Raw genomic sequence first — 26,525 nt, 5'->3', positions numbered from 1 at the left:
AAAACACATAAACACAGACTGAATTGGTCTGGCTGGTTCATAGACTTGTGAGGCTTAGCCAAGACCAATGGACCCTTAATCTCATTGTGTGTGGTGGGTTCTTTGAGGTGCTTAGATTTAACCCATCCCCATGATGACCTTGACATTTGAATGAAAAGGACAGAAGGTTGCCTGCTATTGAGACAAAGAATGTAGCAAAGAAGTGTAACTTTATGACGTAAGACTGAGACCTGTGAAAAAAAGCTCTACAGCAAAGAAATAGATTTTTAAAAAGTTTGGCCATAGTCAAAACCAACAAGAAATTTGGCACAAAATAAAAAAAATGCATGTACTAGTATGCCACTAAAGCTGGCAATACACAAAGATCAAAATGGCTTTGTTATGGTAACAGATTTACTTGGCTTTGTACTCAAACATGAAAAGGATTAGTCAGGATTTCTTTGAAACTGATGTCCACACCAATGGCATTTCTTGACCATTCTAATGGCACCAAAGGCAGCTCACAGTGTCTCGGGAAAGCATTCACCCAGAAGGACGTATGAGATATGAAGTTAACAATGAGGAAACAACTTTCTCTCTCTTATTCTCAGCCAACAATAAGAAAACAAGAGGACACAATTTTCCGTGAAGTATTTATGGTGTGTACACTAGTGTGGGTGAGGTGTTAGTTAATTTCCTTTGCTAGTGACCTGCTCAGTTGTAGGATAAGGCCACACCAATTTAATTTCCTCGTTAACGGATTTTCAAAGGCTGAAAAGAAATTTTTTTTCATTCTAAATTTAAAAAAAAAATATGTTAACCAAGAAATTAAATTGGTGTGGCCTAAATGCATGAAATGGATCTTGATGTAAGGTGTGGAATCACAGACAATTTATTTTTAGAGCCTGGAACAGGATGACACTCAGGCTAACTTAACATGCCCATGCAGCAACGGAATCATGGGTTGTATGTGGTGCCAGGTGTGGAAAGTGCATTTTTGATAAGTGGTAATTTAAAGAAGTAAAAATATTGACCCACACAAATTGCATCTCTGTTCAGTCCAAGTAGTGTTTTATAGCAAGTAAAGAAAAGGTGTTTATTTATCTTTTACCAGAAATCAAATTTCAGTGACCATATACAAAATCTATCCAGTTGCTGGAGTAACCTTTGGATTGTGTATTTTAATACCTGGGTACTCCGAAACAATGAGTGGGACGTCGGCAGAAAAAAATGTCAATCTGGAGACAGCCGTGGTTTACGAACAAATTTATGTGTGCACAAATTCATGTGTGACCTACGGTAATCAGAAACTTCCCATGCACTTTGACAAGTCAGAAGGTCATATTCAGGTGTATTTTTCTGTCTTTGCCGCCTGGATAGGATCAGCTGATGGATTTGTTTCCAAACATAAATTGATAGCAAATGAGCAAATGAAACATGGACAATACATTGTTATCCAATCAAGAAAACAAATTCTAATGTTTTTTTTACTTTTATTAAGATGTTTACCTCTATGTGCTTGTTAGCATTGTGTTCTTTCTGCACCAATTAATTTGTCTCCTCATTAATAAAACTATGTACTTAAACATAATAGTTTGTATAATACTTAAAACATTGGACCCACTTAAATGTGTTAACAATGGCATTTAGTGCTGTTACAAATTCCACATATAAAGTAGGCATTTACCGATTGTGAGAGCAATACCATTCTTCCTGCTAACATACACCAATACAACAGATATGCTAATAACAATTCACTGATTTTCATATTGCAAGAATTGTTTAGTAAGAACAAAATATTACATTACTATGGAAGACACTTAGACAATGATGTAAAATATCAATGCAAGTAGATATGACAGGCCATTGTCTGTTCTGTAATTTCATCCTTCAAACTTTTGAGAAATGAGACACATCATGAGTTTGTGTCTAGGGCACGGTATTGGAGGGCGGAGCCCAACCCTCTCCTTCCACCGCCTTTTACATCCCCAACGGTGAACCGAAGTCAGGTACCCATTTTTACACCTGGGTGGAGTGAGGAAAGTCATGTTTAAGTGCTTTTCCCAAGGGCACAGCATTGGTGGCATATCAGAGGATTTGAACCCGGGACCTCTGGGTTCCGGGCCAAACACCCTAACCATCATGCCAACACAATGCCACAGTTACAATTCAATGTAAGATAGGTAGAAATCTCTATCTTTGCAACAGTTTTTTCTGTTGTGTAAATGATGCACACATTCTGCTGCAGAAGAGGGTTTATACAAAGTTTTCTTGCATCATCATCATACTTCTGTACACTCTTTACAAGTGTCCCACAAGATTTGTTCGTCACTAAGATTGCTGTGGGACGGTGACAACACACATCACGTTATCTGTAATAATACTGTCTTGCAGTAGCATCACTGTGTAGCATTTTCAGGTTATCTTGTGAAATGGAACAATGTCACAGAGCAAAAATAAACCCTACAATTTTGCTTCCTGTATTTTTTCTGCTTTCCACAATCATGTACATTGCACTATGTTAGTAAGACAAAGCCCTGGCAATCACACATGGCACATATCATGCAGCTAGGCATGTGGTTAGCTTATCAACTGATTATCCCACCCATATATACCAGCAGCAGTCTTGCACAGCTACAGGGAAAATATCATGGAGAGTTTTAACATCATCACCCACAAAGGTGCAGTCTGGGGACCAGTAACAAAATACTCTAGTGTTCAGTACTGTGATAAGTGTCAACTACTATTACAGTTTCACTTTGAGACCACAAATGTCCTTTTGTAACATCTTCAGCAACTGAATGTTCAGAACATACAAGATGATATATCTAACGCTATCACGTCTCAAAAGTTTAAAACAATGACAATTTTGATTCTTACTGAGGTGAAAAAAGGAACATTTGAAAACTATTTTTGTTGTTTCTTTTCTTTTAACGAGGTGGGGGGGCACATTTGATGGTCATGATGGCATTTTCCCTATAGCCAGTATGTCTGCAAGAAGAAGCAACTTAATTTGCTGTTGCTACCATTGAAATCTCTTGCCTGATTATTAGCTTTGGTTAGAATCATTACTGAAGCACTTCATATCTGACTTCTACAAACAAAGAGAAACCAAAACTGACTTGCATGTTAAAAAGAGACAGCACTCCTTGGCCTGTAGTAGTACATTTCCTGGACTAGATATTCCCAAAGAGGCAATCAAGTAAGAATACAAGACATACAAGTCAATGAACAGTTGTCATCACAAATACCTACATTTTGCAGTGCTCCCTGCACTACATTCCAGTGCATTTATTTGTCTGTTCCAACTGAACTTCCCTAAAATTACCTCATCAATGCACCCGAAAGAAAAGTATCTCCTAACAATGAGTTTGAAAATATACTAGGGATTTGGAAAATCTAATTACATGTATTATATTTATAAAAGAAACTTCTTACTAACTGTACAGTAAATTTTACAAGTCAACCTAAGAGCATGATTCCCACTTCACGTACAAAATGTATATCATGGTATCTTTGCTTTAGGCAAGCCTGTAAACATATTTCACTGGGAACTTTACAAGGTTTTCTGAATTTCCAATACACTGTATCTTTCAAAATCGAGAATGACCAGAATTAACTTGCAGACTTATGCTGTTAGTACAAATACAAGAGCTGCAACTTATGGCATTGCACTGCTAGTACTTAACACTAAGAAATATAGAAATATTATGAAGACAGATAGGCAAACATGTTGCACTCAATGTAAAATTGAGGAGACCTTTGTCTTCACCAGTAAGATGACTATTCTACACTATCACAGTTCCTCACAGATTGACATACAGATATCATCAGGTACAGATGTGTTACTGACATGTCACACTTGTTTGCACACCCCCATGTAATGAAACCTTGTGTCATGGAAACGCTTCGGCCAGGGCAGGGGCCAGGCGTACTCGCGGGGCAGGACCCCCCCAACGTTGCCCTCGGCCACCCTGAACATGGGGAACCACCACGTCCGGGACAGGTGGTGCGCCGGGCTGGGTTTCTTCAGCGCCTCGTGGTTCGCCAGCGTGTGGTAGATCCAGAACAATCGCGTGGTGATGAAGTAAGCCACGACCACGTCTATCGTGTAGTGGTCGTGCGCCAGGAGGATACAGAAGATGCCAATACAGGAGACGAGCCACGTGCACCAGTGGAGAATGAACCAGCCGCGCGGAGAATCTGAGGTGATGGGAGAGGAAAAACAGGATTAATCTAAATAGCTTCTAAGGCTCAGAACATATGCTTTAACCCAATTTTTTTTTAACGCAATCTATTTCATTAATTTGATTTCCTAACCAGATTATTGGCCCTTGACTTTCTCTGACTGCTGTGGCATAGTTACTTCTGCATTCGGTACGTTTAGCTGTGGTGTGATGAGTTAAGCTAAACAATACACCCAACCCGAACATATACGGGACCCACATAGAGGCTCTGTAATGTGCAACCCATATAGATATAAAAAAAATCATAAAAACAGAAGGCTGGGGTGAAAACTTGCACCTGACCCTGTTCACTCCCTGATACTGTGTGCACCAAAGTAAAAACATTCCCCTGAGATTGTCGCATTGTCCTGGCTTTTACCTTGCAGGCAGGAACCAGGGAAGCTTGGTTCAACACTGTGTCGCACACAATAAGACCTTATATGGCAATACGTTCCTAAATCCTTGTATAGCTGTTGCCTTATATGGCAAGAGAGCACGAAAAGGCAGGCAGGCTAGATTTGCATGTGACACAGGACGGCGACCGCATGTAACTGCTACAACTGTTCGGAAATATCATTGCATTGTGGTTTCGGACTTTGATATCCTGAAAAATGACCATATTACATCTATTCCACAAGATTGCAGAAGAAAAAAAATGATTTCGTCAAGAAAACGACCAAAAATCGGCATAAATGATACCATATAGTGAGGTTATAGCATTACGTCCGGGATGACTTGGTACGTACCGCAGCTTGGCCGATCTGGCAACGCGAAGCACCTCGGACCCAGAAGATCCGGGTTCGTGTCCGTGCATGGATTTTTTTTTCTTTTTAGATATTGAATATCAAAAATATATATTGATATTATATTAATCTATCAATATCATATTTATGAATATCATTTTTTTTTCATTAATAAATAAAGAAATATTTTATATTTGTTATTTTTATCTTCGCCGAGTACTTGTACTCGGAGAAGATTATGTTTTCGGTTGAAAAATATGTTGGGTGGGTCTGAATGTATGTCAGGAGCATAACTCAAGAAAGCTTCAATGAATCTTTATGATTTTTGGTAGGTGTGTAGTGGTTGTGCAAAGGAAAGTCAAGTTTGAAAATGGTTCACCTTGCGTTATTCAACAGTACTGCAGCAGACTTTACATTTTTTTGTGTTTGTATGTAGGCAAAAAAAGTGACGGAAACGTTGATAGATCTTCATGATTTTTTGCAGGTGTGTAGATGTTGTGGAAACGGGGGTCAAGTTCAAAAATGGTTGCCCTGGTATTTTCCATTGGTACTGCAGCGGGCTTTGTGTGGATGTGTATTTGTATGTCGCCAGCATAACTCGAGAAGCTGTTGATGGGTCCGTATGATATTTAGTGGATGGGTAGGGTTTACAGAAATGAAGGTCAAGTTCGATAATGGGCCTTCTAGCGGGTACCTAAGGTACTGCAGCTAAGCTTCAAAATTTAAGGGCATATTTTCTGAAAGTGCTATGGTCATAATTTTTGTGTGGTAGATAGTTCATGCCACAGAAAGTAAGTTCTGTAAATTTTGGCTCCCTAGCGGCTTGTTAAGAACTGCAGTGGGTGTTTTTGTTTTGACATTCGGACATGAATAACTTGAGAAGGGGTCGACAGATCGTCGTGATGTTTGGTATGTAGAGAGCTCAGATTGTGCTTTACATTATCAATGACTAATTATGCAAATCAGGAGCTAATTTGCATAATTAGTAAGGAAAGTTTGTTAACCTACTGCATTTCAATGGGACATGGGACAGTGTCAGGTCATGTAAACAAATGGCCATGCATAAACGTACATGTAGGTCAAATAAATAAACTATTCTCCAAGCAGAGGTGTGGGTCCTGCTGGTTTAACGCGTTCATTTTAAGCATTTTTGTTCAACACGGTTGGCGACATAACGAAATAGGGACAAAATAGAAAGCCTGACAAAAACACCTAAAACACCTAAAAACACGTCAACAACCAGCCAGCTTTATTCTATTCATATATATTGACTGTACTATTTCATCATCACTTTCAACTTACAACACTGCAATATCGAACCTTTGTGGCCCATATAATATCAACATACTCATATATTTTCATGACCAGTTATAACATATATCAGCACACTCTACACATATACTAGTCCTGTACCACCGAATGATTTTTAACCATATCTAGACTGGACTCATTCGCCCCATCATAACTTCCAAATGGTATGGTGCATGATCAAATTTGCAGGGGGTGATAAGCACGTAAATATTAATCACTCTCCATGATAAGCCTTGATTATTTGGCGAAGATAATGTGTTCGTGGAATATATATATAGATTCCAAACCCGGCATTCGAATTTTTCTGTTCATTGTAATGGAAAATACCGTGCAGCGGCTCCTATGCGCGGTAAGATGATTCTTGCAAAACACTCGCCACTAAACTACTATCCCCGATGTAAACAGAGGCTCTTGATGTTGTTTGCAAAACAGCGATTCTTTGTTACAGTAGCAAATGCTCCATTGTTCAGTATCGACTTCATTCAGACAACACGGACGTGGAAAGTGGCGCCCCTCGGCACAAAACTATGGGAATTTTCATGAATTTTAGCAAAATTACCCAGGAAAATAAGGAAGAAATGTTGTAAATGCGGAAACCAGAATAATACGGATGAGGTAGCTGTTGATTTGTTTGACATTTGGTAGTCATTTTAGATAGAACCTTAGCTGTTATGAACTTCTATTTCACTTAATTACCATAGTGCTGATGATTCAATGGTGCTTTTTCAAATTTTATGTTTTATTGCGTGCCATGTACATAATTACATTGATAGCTTTTATAATGAGCCTATTATACATTTTACAAATAAGTACAAGTTGTAGGCCAAGACCAGCTTTTTCAAAAGCACTTAAGTTAAGTGACGTAACTTCAAAATTGCTTTCCCCAATCTGCCTTTCTCTATTAAAACAGTACTCATTTCCCAAAATGACAATTTTTCTTATAGACTGAACAGCCCTTGAGTGACTTCCTCTGGCAGATTTTACTTCAAGTAAAGGGAAAAGACAATTCACACTTATAAACGTAGCCGAAACGCCAGCTTTTTTTAAAAGCTCTTGTTTTCATTCCGTTAACCAAGAAAATAAATTGGTGTGGCCTTAAGTGAATTACAGTACTTACACTCCCTTATGAAGAGGTAGGTGATGGTGAGGATGACTGTGTGGCCGCTGAACAGGTAGTCCCCACACAGGTGGTGGGAACCCGTGATGGACAGACCCAGGCCAAACATCATTGTCATCGCACGATCAAACATTGCTGATAAATTACCATGGATCTGGGTGGAGAGAACAGAGTGGGAGATACAATATTAGTTATCATTGATATATATATCATCAAAATGTATTATTTTGTGAGGTGACAGTTATCATAAATATGCAAAAACTAAACATTAAATGCTGCTCTATGAAAAATCCTCCTCTACAACATGTACAGCAAATGTTGCAAGTGGAAAAACACTTGTACAGGAGTTTCCTGTGTTCGTTAAAAAAAGAACATGCATTTTTGTATATTATGGTGTCTTTAATTTAAACTCATATTACAATAGTTTTCATAGACTTTTTGCAATTGCCAGAATATTTTCAAACTTCAAGCGACCCCTACTGAAAGCGCCCACTTGTTCTTCTTACCTTAGGAGAACAGCGGAAGTGCATGCCTGGTACAGGCAGGGTGGTGACATACATGGTGATACACCTCAGCAGGTAGAGAGTCCCCACGATCAGACAGTACCTCCTGAGGACTATCCATCTGCAGGAGACAAGGAAAGATACACATACGTTAGCAAGATGATGTCGTTCACTCGTTCCTTCAGACCCTTGTAGTGCCCAGTGGCACATTAGGCAGTAACTCTCCTTGATCTTTCAGTAGCAGGGTATATTTTTACAGGGAGAAGTTGCTAGCCTTTCCCCTTTAGCGTGCTCGAGGAACCTCTTTGAACACGGGAACCCCATCTTCCTAAAGCCCCCGTCACAAATCAAGAATTTAGCTCAGCCGACTTGTCGGCGAGCTCCAAATGGCGATTTTCGGGCGAAGTACGACCGACGTCCTGTCGATTCTACGGGCTTCGGGCAAATTTTCGGAGCTCGGCCGACGTTCGCGTGTCACTGGAAGCTGCGCTTAAATTCAGCGAGGCCTCAGCGACGATTTTTGAACTCGCACAGCTCGTCAACAGTTTGCCCGTAGCTCGCCCGAGCAACGCCCAGCGCTCAGCCAATATTCGGGCGGGCATCTGAGGATTTTAGACCCGATTTTTGGTCGGTCGGAGGTCGCCCGAACTCTTCGGCCTCGTGCGAGCCTCGCACGGGCCTTGTACAATAATCGGACGACCGTCGTCAGTGTTCCGGCCGACTCATGAAAAGTAAGGCGTGCTTCGGGCGAGCGTTGTGCAGGTGTTGATGGGAGCTTGGACGGGCCTCGGCCGAACTCCTTCTTGTTTATAGATAAAAGGAAACGACAGTTTGGTTTATAACATAAGATGATAAATGATACTGTAATATTAACTAATACTAATATCAACTTGACAGAGAATGCTGCCAAACCTTTCTAATGAAAGACAATTCAATGCAAAGTTAAATTTTCATTGAAAAAATTATTATAAATAAAATGTGGACACCGAAGACAATGCTTATTGTTTCTTTTTTGGTATTGGTTTGGATGTTTCAATTTGTATATTAATGAACTGGGGCTTGACTTTTGAGGTTTGACTTCACTTCCTTTCTCATTTCTCCACAAAATGACTAGTTGAAAGTCCACTGAGTCATTATAGATCTATGTTTGTCTGCCGAGGCACGCCCAGGCGTCGGCAGGGCGTCGATAGGCTTATCAACGGTCGGTCGAAGCTCGGACGGCGTTCGCCCGAGCTTCGGTCGATTTCTATTTGGTGAAAATGTTTGGATCGGGGTTAAACGACTGATCTGTTGACTTTGTGGCTCCTGCGCTTGTATTTTGATTGGTCTTTAACAAAATTCCTGTTTATGTTATTATTTTCAGTGTGCCCACCTACTTCACTTGTGTCCTACAGATTTGCCACAACTCAGAAAGTAAAGTTGGTCCAAATTTGAGATTGTTACCAGGCCATTTGATTCTGACCTCGTCCATGTCCAAGAGATGGTACTGTCTCATGTGGGATTTATGATTATTAGTGTTCGACGGACGTCGCCCGAGCTCCGTTCAATTTGTGACGGGGCAGGTTTTCAGCGAAAAATACGGTCGACGCTCGGGCGAATTAAAAATTCGGCGAGCTCCCGGCGATCTACAAAATCGGCCGATGCTCGCATGAATTGTGACGCCAGCTTAAAGATGGTTGCAGCCTCAACTGAGATGTTCTGACCCAGGGTTTGAACCTGGGTTTCCCAGTTATTGGCAATCAGGAGCTCAACTGTGAGGCTGCTACCAATTGAGATACAGGAACATCCCTAAATACCTGATCACAACTTACAAATACATCACTTCTGCCATGCTGGTGGAGTGCATAGATCCAAGATGGTGATGGTTAATGGACAATGATTCAGAGACTCTAGAAAATAACTAATTCATCATCTGGAATTCTAAATTATATGTAGAGTAAAAAATTTTGCATGTTGACAGAAATACAAGTGAGGAACATTTCTTGACATGGAAGAGTAGGTTATCACACATTTTGGTATGTTAAAAGTTACATTACTGCAAACACACCAATGACACCATACAATATCAAACAAATCAAACTTTTGCTCATTCCTTGACAAAGACTGGTGTTGTACAGACGAAAATTTGGTTAAGTCCAATTTTTGTGTTGGAAATTACAGTTAAAACTTGTTTCAGAAAGCAAACTATCATCCCTATTGCAATACGAGATGATTAACCATCAGTGATCAATCAACCTTCACAATGTTTAAGATATCTTTCAGACAGTTTTCAGATCCAAGGCCAGAATAATCTCTTTTTTTCTGACACTTGTAACATGTTACTCAGACGTTCCAGTTTACCATGTCATGGGAGGGTAACACTTGTGAAATACTGGTAGCTGTGATCATGCAAACCTTTCTGAATTCAGTAGCCAACTAAGACCATTGTGCAACTAGTTGAACATTAACCAAAAAGCAAATACTACACTGATTGCTGAAATGCTACATGTAGAAACGATGCTGTGGGAGATAGAGATTTCCACACCTTGAGCAAAAACCCTTAAGAAGTACTAGGAACGTAGGATACAGAGAAAGACAACTTTTGACACTCCTATAGTTAGATGGATAATAGCTAGATGGGCAAACAGATGTAAGCACAATGTAACAACATAAAATGTGAGCAAGATTTATTCTAGTTTGCCTTGACAAATAATCAGAACCAAAAACCAAAGTCAAAAGGTCAAAAGTGCAAAGAACACAGCTGAGCAAAGTTGTAATTGTTACGATCTCCAACAAGTAAGGAAAAGGCACAATGTCTTTATTTTGTTGGGACTTCACTTGTTAGTTCCAACTGATGATGCCACATAAATATTGCTGGATGGCTAAACCTTGGAAATTTGAATATTTATCAGTCCCATCATCTTAATTTTACACACATGCAAAATTTAAATATACATTATAACTATAGGCCTAACTCTTCCAGGTTCAAGTTTCAACCAACCAGAATGGCAGCTCTGACGTCATGTGCAAACAACCTGCCTCTAAGTTCGCAAGGATTTAATTTCGCAGAATGGAGAAGATGGAGTGTTTGCGGTGGTTTAAAGTTTGTGGCTGAAACAATGGGGTAGGCGGGCAGAAGACAGAACAAGCCTTTTTGCGGTGCTTTGAAGTTTGCGTTGAAGAGGTCATCTTGAAAACTGTGAATATCAAACCACCGCAAACAATTCAACATTTACAGTATATTCACAAGCAAAATTGTGGGAAAACAAATAAAATCACTTACTTGTGTTTGTGAAGAAACCAGACTATTAGCAAAAGTGCTGAGTTTATCATTCCCGCAATTTCGCACACAGAGAACGCCCAGACAACTCTGTCGAAGTAATCAAAGAACACATCTGGAAGCGGCGGTTCCACAGACTTGTCCGGAACACGTTCATGAATTATATTTATAAAAATTGGGTTCAGCATCATCATACCACAAAAGTAGACTAACGCCACAAAGGTCTTCCACTTCTCTGACGGAAAGTGTGGCTTCTCCGCCGCGTCAGTCATGTTGATTTTGACTGACAGGGTTTCCAGAGTTTTCGAGATGTCTCGCGGGCTGTCCGATCGCGTTGGGCTAGAATCTCCGCTGCTAGAGCGGCCATCTGGGATGTTCGGGCGGAACGTGAAGGTGTCATGGCGAAGCTGCGTTATAGCATCCACCAGGCGCTTCAAGTCGCCCAGCACATGCATAGAAATCGGGGGCTCTCTCAAGTCTTCTTCCGTCAGCGACAGCAGGGCTACCCCGTTCAGCCGATGTCTGTCGCATAACAATTCCGTGTACTCTTGGAAGCCCTTCTCCACCATCCACCGGCGGACGTCGTCCGTGCTCCACTCTGTGACGTCTGCCGACAACATGATGGGCGACCCCCCTGCCTCGACGTCCAACGAGGTTTGCATCGCGATGACTGGGACGTGTGGAAACCTTTCACCTCCCCTGTTTACAATGGCCACGTCATGGGATAACTGTGGAGATACAATAGTACAAGGGTCAGTAAAAAACTGCAAGCTGGGGATGATGCAAGATACCTGATAACAGATACATACACATACAAGGTAAATATGACTTTAGGCTTTAGCACAATAGATCATACAAGAATGACATGGTAGGAAAATGAAATCACATTCAGCAGTAAGCTGCATCTGTTGACAATAATGAGTCCAGAATCAACCATTTGAACTGGCTAAAAGCTCCCTGTAATAGATGCTGGCCAAAAGTTAATGTTATAATATATGCGGCATAAACATTCCCAACTTCTTAAGACATGCAGTCTGTGTGGTGCGTCATCTAATACTTATGTCATCAAGTTTTTGTGGTTGGGACAAAAAAAGAATCTGCTATTGCTAATCTATCATGCATGGTCTATTATGAAAGTATAGCTGGCTGCATACAGAATGCTAAATACGTCGACCTAAAAACATCAATATTTCAAAGGAGGAACACAGACAATAAATACAGCCCTAGCGGTGTTGATGTTGCCTAAAGTAATACCTAGTTTATGCAAGGTAGACATATACATGTATATCTTTTAGAACACACAGGTAAACGATACCACTGACCCACGACCTCTTGTATGGTGTGGTGCATATAGTTATACAATCAATGGTTTCCAAGAAAGATGGTGGATTTTGATATGACAGTAATGCCACTTTCTTGAACACTGAAAATATGGAATATCTTTGGGCACATGTTATAATTACATCTGCCAAAAGCTACTAAAAATATCACCAGGAGAATTTTCAAGGGTCAGGAAAAAAATCAGTTTTAAGTGTATTTTTAGGCCCAATCTTGTTGTGAGTAACCAGTTTACTTCAACGGTGTGTTGTCTACTTTCTTGTGTTTCAGTAAGTGTTAATGTCTGCGCACATTCAATGGATACTCAATTCTATAAACAAAATCTTCCTCTTTCCACAGGACTAAAGCAAAACATTCTCAGAATGGTAGAAGACAACAAAAGGAAACATACAGATAAGCTTGATACAAAACACTCGTAATTCATACCTGTAGGCTCTACCCTGTAGCAAGAAGACAGAAAACAAAACAAGTAGTCTACAAGGCCTTTTGTACATAACTACCATAAGTACTAAGTCCTCGGGGGAGCTATGTTTTCACCAGCATATGTTTGTCTGTTAGTTGCTTAGCTTGTGAACAGTGTTACAGGCAAATAAACTGATAGTAATATATATTTCATTTAGGGTGAATCAGACCCATACTCTACTCATAGAGGTCCACCAGTTTCACAGAACAATTGCATGTATGCTGCTGAAGCCCAATCAACTCTGGACACTGGACAGGTTTAACAGTTGGCAGCCCATGCTGAAGTAAACAAAAACTTCCACATAACGTTTTAAGACAGAAAAGCTGAATTTTCTTCTTCATTTCATCAATTCTTAATCAATTCATTCTATTTTTACTTATCCTGCTTGCCAATGACATTGAAGACATATCCTTGCTACAATGATTTCCCTTTCGGTATGGGAATAACCATTGATATCTTGACAGCACAAGTTCTGTATGACACAAAGTTTGAACTACCCGGGGATGGCATATTGCACCCTCTCTCGGTAGCTGACTCCCTTACCTTAGCATACTATTCACTCTATTTGGCCAATTTCTACTATTTTTCCAGCCATCCGCGGGGCCTGGTAGAGGCTACAGTCAATATGAAAGTTCTTGTTGATTATCTATAGCACTTACTGGCATTTCCAGACTACCCCAGCAACATTTTCCTTTCCTTAGCAGCACGCAGACCAGCAACTTAAGGATCCTACATTCCTGACTTTTTAAGTACATGGGTACAATATGAAGGAACTTCAAGCAAGCATGGGTACTTCTGGAAGTAGGACTATTCTGAGGGTACTTCTATGCCAGACAGAATGCATCTTTTGTTCTGCCTTCAACTCTTAAGAGGCAACTGTGCAAACAAGCATTCAAAACCTACATTCAGAACTAAGACACACACATATGATGCAGGCGACATCTTTTGTAGAACTAGGCCACACAGATTTGACACGCACGACAGCTTTTCTAGACCACATTGTCTAAAATCAAATCATATTCCCTCCTTTTGGAGAAATTTTACGAAAAGCTCATGGGTGACTTTTCCATTTGCGGTTTACTTGTGAATGGGCAACGATGCCACAGTAACAGATATACCAGTAGCTGGTATATCTGTCACTGTGGCATCGTTGCCCATTTTGAACAACAGTCATTGGTAAAACCAATATGCAAACATATACAGTAACCAGGTTTGTGTAACAAGTGAAAAACAAACTGCCACCTAAGGATAAAGCTATCCTTGCTTTCTACCAAAATGCCAAATCAGGCTGTTCTTACTTATCAACAGCGCAAGCATGACTAATGCCACCAGCACTGTATGTTCAAAACTTACTTGGAATCCAGTTAAGGATCTAGGAAGAGGCACCTTGCAGCCACAGTGCCTAGCAGCTATCAAGATCAGCTACAGGTACTTACTTTCTAATCTTTATCTTCATCAAGTAGTTTTCCTGGTAGCGTAGTCAGATATTTTACGCACCATTACATAAAAGAGGGCATGTTTACCAAAGCAGGGAGAATGATGTCATTATTAGTGCAACCAGTGCTGACAAAACACTTCTGCTGCCTTATGCAAAGTATCATCAACCTCATTTGAATGAAACCTTTGAACTGTACTCATTCCGGGGGAGTGCTGCGGTCCATGAAAACACTGCTACCAAACTTCTTTAGGGAAAATATGAAAACACTGCTACATGTACCAAACTCCTTCAGGGAAAAGTAGTCTAGCTTGCCTAAAAATACAAAAAAGTTCAAAGGTGAGAGATTCCCTGCTTTGCCTGTTGCTTGGATATCGATGCACCTGTCAAGTCATTTTGGTAAAATGGTGCCTGGGGTGAACCTTGAGAAGTTAAAGGCCAGATGATGGGGGAAGCCTCGCAATGCATGGCGGGAAGTTTCCCCGGTCAAACGCCCGGCGCGCTCATTCGAGCTGTTTGTCACCGCGGAGAGCGGTCGTCCGTCAGAGCTCCCGTGACACTTTCAAAATGGCTGCCGCTCGGTGATCGCTGTTTACGTCCTTGTTTTCACCGTCTTGTACGCGTTTTCTGATCAGCTACGTGTCCCCAGGATATACCAGGTTTGTGTTGACTTTTTCACGTTGTAATAATTTTAGAGTTGCATGTTTAATCGGCACTTTATAGAATGTAAATCGTAATGCAGCCGTATCGTTCGGAAGATTACAAAACTACGCAAATTGCGTGCCGAGCTAGCTATCGAGGAACTCTTCACTTTACGTTCTAACAACTTGAGACGATCAATGATGTGATATGTGGTTCAATTTTCGTTGATATGAATTGTTAAAATGTACAAACGTGCGATAGTTTTGCTCCGTAGTCAGTGAGGGGAATGGGGAGGGGGGCGAACGGCCGGCGCGACCATGTGCAAGTTCGGACACGATTTTTGTAGTCTAAATTATATTGATACGAACCCAGGAAGCCACAAAAATAAATTTGTGTTTCTTATTCTGTTTGTTAAGAGACCTTAGCGAGTATAAATTTGTATGATCGTGCATTAGTTTGAAAGGAATATCTATCCAGATTCCAGACGAAGATTAAAATTACTTGTCCTTGCTGGCTGGCATGTTTTTCTCAGGTTTGTAAAAATATGCATAGCGTGTAAATTTACCACGTATTATTCATAGGCTTTTAGACATTTTGAATAACTTACCTTGTTGCCACTGGGAATTGTTGTTATGTCCATTTGAACGCATTTTCCTTGTTTCTTACTAATAGTATGCTCCAGAGGATCGGCACTGTAGGGATTTTACCAGCCCTTGCTGCATCTACACAGCACCTATGAGTGCTATGACCATACAATGTAGCTGTTGATGCATCATGCTGTCTACACAAGGATGAATGTCATGCATATGCACATGCATGTGTCAAAGTCTTTCAACCAACGGTTGAACCAAGGATATGTATATAAATTATAATGTCTTTGAAACAACACACATTGACAGTTTAGTGCTTTCTGAAGCAATGAAAACATGTTGATTTTCATCCCTGCTGGATACAAGTATCAGTAAGCACATCGAAGTATGTGTTCTTATTTGATATGCGTACCTGATATACCTGGTGCTTTATAATATTGTAGATAATTAAGTTTGATGTGAACAAAATTTTTGTATTTGCAAATGATTGTAGAATATTTTGTAAGTGTTGGATTCCTCAGGGTAAATGAATTGAATGAATAGCTAGTACATGTAAATGAAAATTGATCCATTTCATGTAATGTTTCACAACACTCAGTCTCTTCATAAGAAGCTATGATTCTTCAATCTAGTTGTATCTATGCAGATGATGTCATTGTTTAGAAAATATGAGCATGATGGTGTAGCCTAGAATGTCCTTTGTTGCCTGTATCATACTTATTCCGACCAGTGATATTGAATGAATCATGAGTAAATGATAAAGGTGTGATCTCTGTGTGTGTTCTCTGAACTTGATCTAATTATGTACTAATACATGTAGTGGGATGTTGTGTAGAGGTTCTTACCTATTCTTATTATACTTATTCTTATTTAAAAATACTTTGTGTTTCAATATACATGTACGCTTTGGTCACTTTCAGTTTGTGACAGACTGTACATGTAGATCCATCATTGTAGTATATGAATAGACCTTAGAGTGTATTTTCCATTCCCATTAAAGATGAAGATTGTGCTTTGTGAAGAATGCTGCTGTACCTTCAATGTACTGTGCAATGCAATGTACTAGTAGAGTAAAAGTTATTATCAATATGTAAGAAGAACTTGGGGGATTTCCCATGTGTCTCATATCAATCGGACTGAGGCATGAAGTTGCAGGAAATGGATTTTTAATAATAATTACACTATAATAGTTAACATATTCTATGCAAAAGGCTTCAACACTAATAGTATTTTTCTTGTGCAATAAATACCTTACTTATATAAGAAAACCGTGGTTTCTTACATGCCTAAAGTTGAATCTTAGACAAGGCAATGATGTGAGGCTAAAATTGAAGGAAACATATTTGTGTTATCTTGTCAAAATACAGTAGTCAACACATCCTAGAAAGAACTACTGAAGTCAAAACGCAGGGGTTGGAGGGGAAGTTCCGAACACCAAACGTATGGTACATACCTTTATACTTATACTAGTTACAGTGTTCACTATCATGTATACACCTACTGAAATTGCATTGAAAAATTTGAAAGTCTTCAGTTACACAAAAACAGTTAACATGTCCATGGAAGGTTGAAGCTGCTCCACAGACTTGTAGAATTTCGCTCAGAGTCAACAGTTCTTAGTGGCATCTGACTCCAGTCCTTGACTCGCAGATATGGCCCAGCCACTTTATTGCTGGCATCCATAAAACTAGCAAAGAAGAAAAAAAATATACACATATATTGACGAGCAACAGTGAAAGCTGATGAATAAATAAAATGTAACTAAATCGAAATGTTTTCATGTGCAAACTGGGATCAAATTATGTAGCATGTGTTCATGTTTGCCACGTTCATTACACAATTCTTTTCTCTCCAGAAATAGCCATACTGTTATCCTTAGATCATACACACAAATATTATAACATAATAAATCACAGCAACAAGGCATACACATACGAGGCTCAACCTTTATACCATTCTTCTTTGTATATGTTTGAAGTTTCCCGTAAGAATGGCCAACTATCCTGGAAACCAACACCGTTTCACCAGAAGGTCTAGATGTGTCCATTATGTAAGCACATGCACACAGATAAAACATTATTACTAGTAACAAATGGTGTGGTGTATACGCGTGGTGAACATGTATTCGTACGAGTTCATGCCCCCCTCCCCCATCTGGCGTCATTACAAAACACGCATTTCCAGTCGAATTTAATCATATTTATGAAACAAACAAGACTTTATATAGTCTGAATTTCGTCACAGTCGAGCCCAAGCATCCCTTGTAATCATCGAATCGATCAATGATTAAGGAAAGTCCGAAACATTCACGCATGCAAAACATGGCACAGAGCTTCGTAAACAACGCCGCCATCTTGGATATTCTCAAAGGCGGCTTGAACCTTGTCGAGTTCAACCGCTTCTAGCGAGTTATCTGTGGGTGGTTCGCTGTGGTTCAATTTGAGTTTTGAGAAGTTAAAGACACTAACTTTGCGCTGAGACAAAAATTTTGTAACGGACCACGCTGGAAAAATGAAAACTGGACCGCTGAAAACTACGTAAAATTGCTAAAATTGAGAAATTCGCTATAAGCAGGTACAAAGTCGCACATGTTTCTACGTGAAAATCGACACGTTCAGACGTACCTGGGCACAAGAAACTCCTTCCAGCGACGAAGATATCCCTCTGTGTCGGTTTGGTGGAACTTGGGTCTTTTAGAACAATATCAATTCTTCACAAGATAGAAAATTCGAGAGCAATACACATAGCACGCCTTACAGTGTGTTGGTAGAGACTAAGCGACCTGATTGGATAAAAAAATCACGTGATAGGTGTCCACCATCATCTGTTAAAGGCCATGCTTGTATGAGTTGCATACAAAGCTTTTAGTGTTATTCAGAGAGAATGGTGGGAGAGGTAAAGGGCATAGTACTGTACCAAATTGACAGTTGTTTCAACAGCTGGGGGCAAAAGGGGGGGGGAATCGTGACTTGCGTTTCAGCCGCTTGTGAAGCAAAAATAAAAAGGACGGAAATCGTGCATAAAATCAAAGTACAAAAGTAAGACACATACTACGTGATTGGCGAAAGTCCAAGTAAACACAGCAAAACTCCAACTGTGCCCAAGGTCATTCTACAGTTTTAGAAATCATTCTACTGTGTTGACTCTTGGGTCAAGGATATCATATTGGTTGGGTTCAGTTATTACACTAGAAATGGAAAAATCATCATTTAAGTCCCGCAAATAGCTTGTCACAGTTCTTTTCTAACAATAAGGGGACAAAGGACAGAAAAAATTTAACAAAGCTCTAATATTCTTTATAATATACATTGACCCTAACACACACACACACAAACAAGTGTTGACCATACAAATCAAACATTAGTAGTACTACCTACATTGATGACATGTGGGTCCTATAGGGAACACAAAGTTAACAATTTGTCAGGTAGGACATGTACATGCACAATAAAAGTCAAATACTAGAAGTAGATAATGACTACATGTACAAATGTATTTCATTTACAGCCATACGACATAAGCAAAGCACATGCCCCCCACAACCGGGCAGTAAGCAGTAGCCTGTGTTGAACACAAGCTCCAAGCTCCCACTGGTGGGGCTGGCAGAACGCTATTTAGTCAAGCTACAGTATTAAAGCAGTAACATAAGCAGGACAGGTACACAAGCCCCTAGCCCTATAAGTACATGTATAACTTACAAACACAATACATACATGCATACTACAGGACAAGCAGTTGACGGACAAACAAAATCGCCACCATTCAAATGCACTAACCCTGTAAAACCCTTTCTTCCCTTTAACAGTTTATAAAGAAAGGGGACTGACACCTGTTTACCTTGCTCTTGTTGTCAACAATGCATACAACAATAATTATTTGTTTTACAGCCTGTGTTACACAAATCTCTCGCTGTTGAGGCATATTGGGCCCTGACCAGGGGAGGGGCTGCTAGAAGCTATAACGTTACAGCTATACAAAACCACAGCACCTACCTATTCAGTGAAAATTCACATTCAAAACTGCCTAGCAACTTGTCTCTGTGATGTTTTAATTTTTGCCTGTCTCAAGAATAAGAAGGTTGTGCTTTGAACCAAGGTCTGGGAGAAATGCTAGGGTGTGGGTGTGGGTGTGGCTGCTCCAAGCTAACAAACTCAATTATAACGTGTATTTCCTATCTTCTAAGGATGACTAATCAGCAGACTAGATTTACAAAAATCACATTTCAAACCAATATGAGCTTTAAGAAATGAATCATGAAGATTCTAAAGCCTGCTAAATTATTAATATTCCAATTTTAGCAGAGGCCTCTGCATCTGACAAAAATAATCCATCACTTTTGGTTGATTCTCTTACATGCATTATGAAATCCCATTTTATAAGTCTTCTACAATGTTTAAATCTCTAGAGCCCCATTTCTCTCAACCTACAGTACATGTGATATTATTCCAACAAGCAAAGTTTCAATCAACTCTTCTTGCACTTTTTTCTCTGCAGTTTCCATCTTCTTCTTCGCCTTTTATGAAATTCTGTGACATACTGTGCTATGAAAAGGATTTAGATATGCTTGAGGTTTCTTTTGACATCTCATAAGAATATGTCAGAGAATGTGGTTCCAAAGACATGGCTGAATGCTACAGGTACAATTCATTTGTTGCATGTGCAAAGTTCAACATGGTTTGAGAAAGCATGTGTCTAATAGGCAAAGTCGAATTAAAATCACATCAATCAAACAAACAAAAATAACGCAACTCTATTGATGTTTCGTAGCAACGCCAAACAGAGGGATACTCGGGGCAACTTACCTGTAACCAGGTGCCTGTGGCTGACTGAAGTAGGTTATGGATTGATCTACAAGTATGAAGTTCTGTCTTTCATAACTGCTAACTCACATAATTTTTGCTGAGACTTTTAACCAGTTACATTAGGCTTAGTATGAACAGGGTCTTATACTCTCATTTTTGACCACACCCTTTCACTGTGAAGAAAAAATCCTTTCAAACCCTGCAGGACTTATCTAGCTCATACATGTATGAACAGTCTTTAGCTCAGTTCCAGATGACCCACTCAGACTACCTCCAGCTAGATGAGTAAGATAATGAGTAGAAAGTCTCCATTCAATAATACAAAGTACAGCATGTAGTCTATGCCTACTCTCCACCCAGAGGTTCAGCTCCCGCTGGTTTTTGATGTGTTTTTAGGCGTTTCTGTTGCGCTTTCTTTTATGTCTCATTTTCTTTATGTCGCAAGGCCAAGCCTGAAAATGGCAAAACGGGACAAAAAAGAAAGCCCAACAAAAACGCATGAAAACACGGCAAAAACCAACCTCTGCTTGGCCTAATTGGAGAGTAGTCTATGCCTGCCCATATATGGTAACTTCCTCCTGGCTCATGTGACAGGTGTGTTTATACCAGCACATCCATGGTGTCTTCCTCCTGAGTCATGTGAAATACACAAATCAGATTTGATTATTAACATTCTCCCTGCTGATGTGGCCTTTTGAAACCATATTGGCACCAATTATAAGGTTGGGCAGCAGGGAGAAGGTGGGAAAATGAATCATCATCAAACTTCCTGCTTTGAAAACAAGACAAGACTAAATCTGACCTACATATTCATACATCATTTTAGTTTGTCACGCGAAGGGGATATGACCTCCATAGCAGCTTCCTCTATCACCACTTGATATTGTCATTTTTGCTGACTGCATACTGTTTTTTAATTGCTACTATGTTATGAACATGATGGGTCCCATTTTCATGACTGGTAAATCTTGAAATGACAGATATTACAACACCAAAGCAAAATAGAAAACAGCACGCAATCATGAAAAAGAAAATAAAAATACCTTAACAATGGCCAAATAGCCTGTGACAAAGGCTACATTTCCGTCATGTTAAAGGGATGAAAGATTCGGGTCACCACACCTTTCCATGAACCATTCAGACATGCGTCATCCATAATTTACATGAAATTTACTCTCTAGGGCAACATTCTTATTAAGTATCATGCTTTGCATTGCAAGGATCTTCCCTCAAATCAGTAACCAGGATGACAATCATAAATGAAATTAATCTAGAAGTCAGAAAAAGAATTAAATTACCTATGATTGACACATGATAAGTTATATATAGAATATTATTTTGGGCTAACATGGTTTCAACCTAGGTCTATCATTATGCTTTGGGTCTACCTCGACATATAAAAATTGCAATTTTCCTTCAAACAGATGTCTGGACTACAGGTCTATGCAGAACCTTATTGTGCATGTAAGCTGGGTGAGAAACAAGTTCAAACAGTTGACAACTGCCATTATTTGGACCCTACATTCTGGTCCAGAAACTGGATGGCTAACCAAGTTGGATTACACACGATATTAATGCTTACAATTTTGCACAAAGAACTGTTGCATTTCCCTGTCTCTGTGTTTATATACATACAGATTATGTACTTTATCATCATTGAGTAAGATCATACCTTTATAGGAAATCGAATATCAAACCACTGGACGAACCTCTGTATGATAAAGAACCCAACACTCTTGTCAATAGGAGTAGGGGTGACCAGGTATGCTTGGCTAAAAAACATTTGGCCATGGTGAAGCTGCATTGCACTACTGTAATTCTTGTTTCTTTCACTGTAACTTTATGTTCACTGTTTTCACTGTCACCTCTGTACTGTGAAATCCATGTTGTTATTACAATGATTCCTTCACACATCTGTTCTGTAAATCACTGCCAATGTGAAGTTAAAGTTCAGTGAAAATGTCCATTTTCCTTACACCGTGAAATGTTGCTACCGTGAAGATAAAGTGAATTGCAGTATTACCAACATGAACTTGTTCATGCTTCACCTCATCAGGGAATGACCTTAAGCCTTATAGAGCTGTCACCATTTTCAATTCCTGTTACCGTAAATGCAAAAATGTTCGTGGTGGTTTTATGTTCACATTTTTTTTGCAGTAAGCTCTTCCCCGCGAACTTGTGAAACTTTTTGCCCTCCTAGTCCTACCCCATTGTCTACTATTGTCTCCAAGGTGAACACTCAATTTTCTCCCTACCCGAAATTAAAACCATGTGAACTTAAATGCATTTACAGTATTCTTTGGAAGCAGAGGCTCACAGGCAGCTGGAATCTATCACATCTCATGACCCAACTGTTTATGCCAAATCAGATGCCAAATCAGGCCTACCTCACAGGAAAAGCATTTTCCCAGCTGTTATGTCATGGAAAGCCACCAAACAGTAGAAGATGTGGCTCTTTTGTCTCAGCTGTTGTTGTCTAATATTTTGTTAGACATGGTCTCTAGGTTCATCTTTCCCAAGCACAATGTGTGGATCTTAACTTATCTCCAAGCAGATCTACACCGGTGCAAAAATCTAGCCAGAGTACCGTTTATTGCACCGGTGTAGATCTGCTTGGAGATAAATCATTGTAAGACTGTATCTGTAACCTTTGGTTGGTTGGGAGTAAGATGGTTACCCTGCATGAAAACAAGTATATGCAGCATTGCAGGGCCACATTGTTCTCTAAGCTGTGAGCTACATCGTACAATACATTTGTTGCTCCTGGACACAACAAACACTAGATATGTAGCAAGACCTTTCAGATACTATAATTGGTGTCAGAGAGAACAAAAGATCAACAGGAGAGTGACCTATATTTTCTGTGCTAGTATCTTCAAATCAAAGCTGATTGTTAACAAATTATTTCCAGTTGATCAGTTTTTAGACAAGATGCAGAACTACCAGCATTCTCTCTACATAATTTGTTTACATTTACTAATGGAGCCTACATATAGGGGGCCTCATGAATAAATACCAAATTCCAGGAAGGCAGAAATCCGACTAAGTTTGGTTGCTGTTGTTGTTTTGTCTTTACTACCTACCGTGTGTAATAAAGTCCACAACAGATGTTGCTTTCTTTTGCCATCAAGCAAAATGCAAAGTATGACTTAACTGGAAAATGGTCGAACAGATTTTATTTGGGGATTACATGTATCTAGAGCTGTACAAGAATAAACATATTGTTAGCAACGTTATTATGATAATAATAATGCCTCAGTTGCATAGACCGGCCCAGAGGACGAATTCTAGTACTCAGACCCGACCTACAGGGCGATTAAACGTCCACAATTACAAAGGAAAGGCTAGAGGACGAACGGTCTATGTATGGAGGTTTGGTCTATGGGACGAAAAGACTAGTAGAAACGAAACCGTAAGTTGAAACCCACAGAACAATCAGAAGAGGATGTTAGATTACAAAACAACATATGGCTAAATCAACGCAACCAAATGCACTATTTTCTTGGAATTATCTTCACAAAGGGTCCATTTAATGAGAAAATATAATGCTGAATAGTATTTAGTAACGAAGTGTTAGTAAATGTTGGGCCAGATAAATGTCACACAATACCACGTCGTGTATTCTATTTCATCGTTCAAGTATTTGGCCATATTTGAAATAGCGTAGCAGATGAAAACTGCAACATAGTAGACCTCGTGGACTTACAATCGGACATGTTTAGGGCAGGGGAATGTAGAGTTTTTGAAAACCTTTTCTTTGGAGTTTATTTGCGGCATGCAAATTATCATGTAAAGGCCTTTTGTGTCAAGGGACGTCGATTACAACAACAACAGTCATTTCATACACAACGCCTGTGTAACTTCCGTTACTTCTGGGAACGTAGTATTCCTTCCCATACACCTTTGTTAGATCGTAATGTCTAACAGATTCACTGTGTAGGAATTACCATCACTGGTTAAACAGGAAACACTGGGTAAAATTTCCCGTTTGACGTTTCAAGTCCCCTCATCATTATCGGCGAAGAGGCAAACGATCACACATGCGAAGCCACCTCCCGTATTTACCGTCAAAAATCGCTGACGTTAGCGGGAATTCCTTTGCACAATGAACTCCAAACTTCTACACAGTATCAAAAAGACTATTATCTTACCTTTTGTGTCTAAATACCAGCAGATATGAGACAAACAGCGTCGGAACTTGTCTTTCCCCCCGCGACGGGCCCTCGAGTAGCAGCAGCCGCAGCAGCTCTCAAGCGGGCGGATGACGTCACTGCCGGCTGGGCACGTGACCCGGATGAGAGGATCATTTCTCAGCGTGGGAATTCACAGAATAAATCTGAATCATCGTCGCCTCGTCTAACAGGCTCCGCGGGTCAATTTGAAAAAGAGTAGAAATTGGCATAAATGATAAAACAGATTGGATATTATGCTAAGGGAGTCGGCCGCATCCATGGTTCGCCTATTGGCCGATCGGCCGACCTTAGCATACTATCCACTTTATTCCATTATTTTTGCCAATTTCTACTATTTTTCCAGCTAGAGCCTAGAGGCTAGTTTAGTACCCCAATTGTCGAAATATGCAGTGCAAATTACATATTGATTGTTAATGTTTTGTTCCTGCCATTATCATTATTCAACAAATTACAAAATACTAGATGAATGAATGAATTCATGTTAACCTTTCGGGATCCTTTTGGCTGAAATGCGCATCATTTACCGTTCGCAATATTGTCACCCAAGGTCAAAATCCTAGAAACTTTCAATGTTTGTATAAGAAATAGTTCGGCATATCTACTGTTCAATATTCACAACCATGCAAAAATAAGCACTTCGCTATGCATTCGTGATAGATTTTTTAACTTTACAGTAGCTACTCAGGTAAGATCCAAATGACTCTGAAGCACCAGCGGATTAAAGGAAAGTGACTACTTGGGTCTATGAAAAGACTTAATTTTGTATTCTAAACCTCCTTGGTTTATTCAGCTAGTGCATTTTTTCTTCTTTTTTTCCTCCATTCATTTCAATATTTTTATCAAAATGTAACGTTAACGTTAATAACTTTAACGTTACAATTAATGATACGGGCTCATCACTTCACTACCAAATGACCAATGACAAAATGGTGATAGAAACCAAGTAGGTTATAATATCCTCGTAGAAACTGAAATGCATTAAAGTAAACGAAACATTACTTGTAACTTACTGCACTACTTAAATATTTCGCTAGGAGCATCACTCTTCAGTGCAATGCATTAATGAATAATCTCCAAGCAGTTGTTGGGAAATGTTAACGTTACCTTTTCCTAGCTGCCAATTTCTTTGACAAACCACCTCCCGCTAGGCCGCTAGGCATATATCCTGACAGAGGATATATGGCGCCCGACATAAGTCAGTCAGTAAAGGTTCAGTCTGTCCTGGTCTGTCAGAGTAGAGATTTGTCCTTTTCAAATTGATATTTTCAGAGTCACATTGTCAGAGTCACATTTCAAGAAAAATGGAATACTAGTTAGAAGACCAAGTTTCAGCAGATTTACACAAAAATTCGACCCAAAATACATATTAAAGCTTTTAGCAGTGTCGTGCCGTCACTTAGCCTCTACCAACAGTCGCCTATTGACCTTCCCTGTATAGCGGACTACCATTGGCATAACGTTATTATTCACTCTATTTAGCCGATTTTTACTATTTTCCCAGCGATCAGCGGAGACTGGTAGAGGCTAGCCGTCACTTAGAACGTCGCTTCAGTGCTTTTGACATATTGGAAGTTTAAAACTTCCTTGTATATAACTTTACATAGAAGGTTTGATGATAGTTTCTTGGTTTATACTCTCCTTGACCGATGTTAAAATAAAGTTTAATATTAAGATAAAGGCTATTGGTTGATTGATTGAATGATTGATTGAAAGGAATAAGTTGGTGAAGTTTGCATTCTTATTATATCTTGACTCAAAACACGTGCGATATCTATCCAGATTCCAGGCGTATTTAGCCTTCGTACGTCGAGAGTGGGTGATGGTTGGAACCTGACGAAAGTTGAACAGCAGACATGTGCCAAGTGTGAACAAGTCCTTGGTGTGAAGGACGGAACATCGGAAAACGTCAGATTATGACGTCATG

At 39.7% G+C, this 26,525-nt stretch overlaps 1 protein-coding gene and 1 long non-coding RNA gene across 3 annotated transcripts; one reads left to right on the top strand and one right to left on the bottom strand.

Annotated features, from left to right (window-relative positions):
* Positions 1-1,316: 1,316 nt before the first annotated feature.
* On the bottom strand, positions 1,317-24,694 carry LOC136449081 (phosphatidylcholine:ceramide cholinephosphotransferase 1-like). 2 transcript variants are annotated; one of them, XM_066448894.1, is made up of 5 exons: positions 24,560-24,694; positions 11,142-11,866; positions 7,883-8,000; positions 7,377-7,530; positions 1,317-4,182 (listed from the first exon to the last, which is right to left on the bottom strand). In XM_066448894.1, exons 2-5 carry the CDS (start codon positions 11,798-11,800, stop codon positions 3,836-3,838), a joined length of 1,278 nt encoding a protein of 425 aa, XP_066304991.1. In that variant the 5' UTR covers positions 11,801-11,866; positions 24,560-24,694; the 3' UTR covers positions 1,317-3,835. The 2 variants fall into 2 exon arrangements, with proteins under 2 accessions (XP_066304991.1, XP_066304992.1); XM_066448895.1 differs by lacking the exon at positions 24,560-24,694 and adding an exon at positions 14,376-14,498.
* On the top strand, positions 14,814-16,375 carry LOC136449083 (uncharacterized). Its single transcript, XR_010757974.1, has 2 exons — positions 14,814-15,033; positions 15,689-16,375. It is a non-coding gene; the product is annotated as an uncharacterized lncRNA (long non-coding RNA).
* Positions 24,695-26,525: the final 1,831 nt, after the last annotated feature.

This window comes from Branchiostoma lanceolatum, chromosome 14 (assembly GCF_035083965.1).
Source record: "Branchiostoma lanceolatum isolate klBraLanc5 chromosome 14, klBraLanc5.hap2, whole genome shotgun sequence".
Taxonomy (NCBI): Eukaryota; Metazoa; Chordata; class Leptocardii; order Amphioxiformes; family Branchiostomatidae; genus Branchiostoma; species Branchiostoma lanceolatum.
The sequence above is the reverse complement of the archived record's forward strand: the minus strand, read 5'-3'. Positions and strand labels throughout refer to the sequence as shown.

What these genes read in the sequence shown, in the direction of transcription:
- LOC136449081 (XM_066448894.1), bottom strand. Translation starts at nt 11,800, where the DNA reads ATGCAAACCTCGTTGGACGTCGAGGCAGGGGGGTCGCCCATCATGTTG. An exon ending in ACTTCCGCTGTTCTCCTAAG is followed by an intron (nt 7,531 to 7,882) that starts GTAAGAAGAACA and finishes CTCTCCACCCAG; the next exon opens with ATCCATGGTAATTTATCAGC. An exon ending in CTACCTCTTCATAAGGGAGT is followed by an intron (nt 4,183 to 7,376) that starts GTAAGTACTGTA and finishes CCATCACCTCAG; the next exon opens with ATTCTCCGCGCGGCTGGTTC.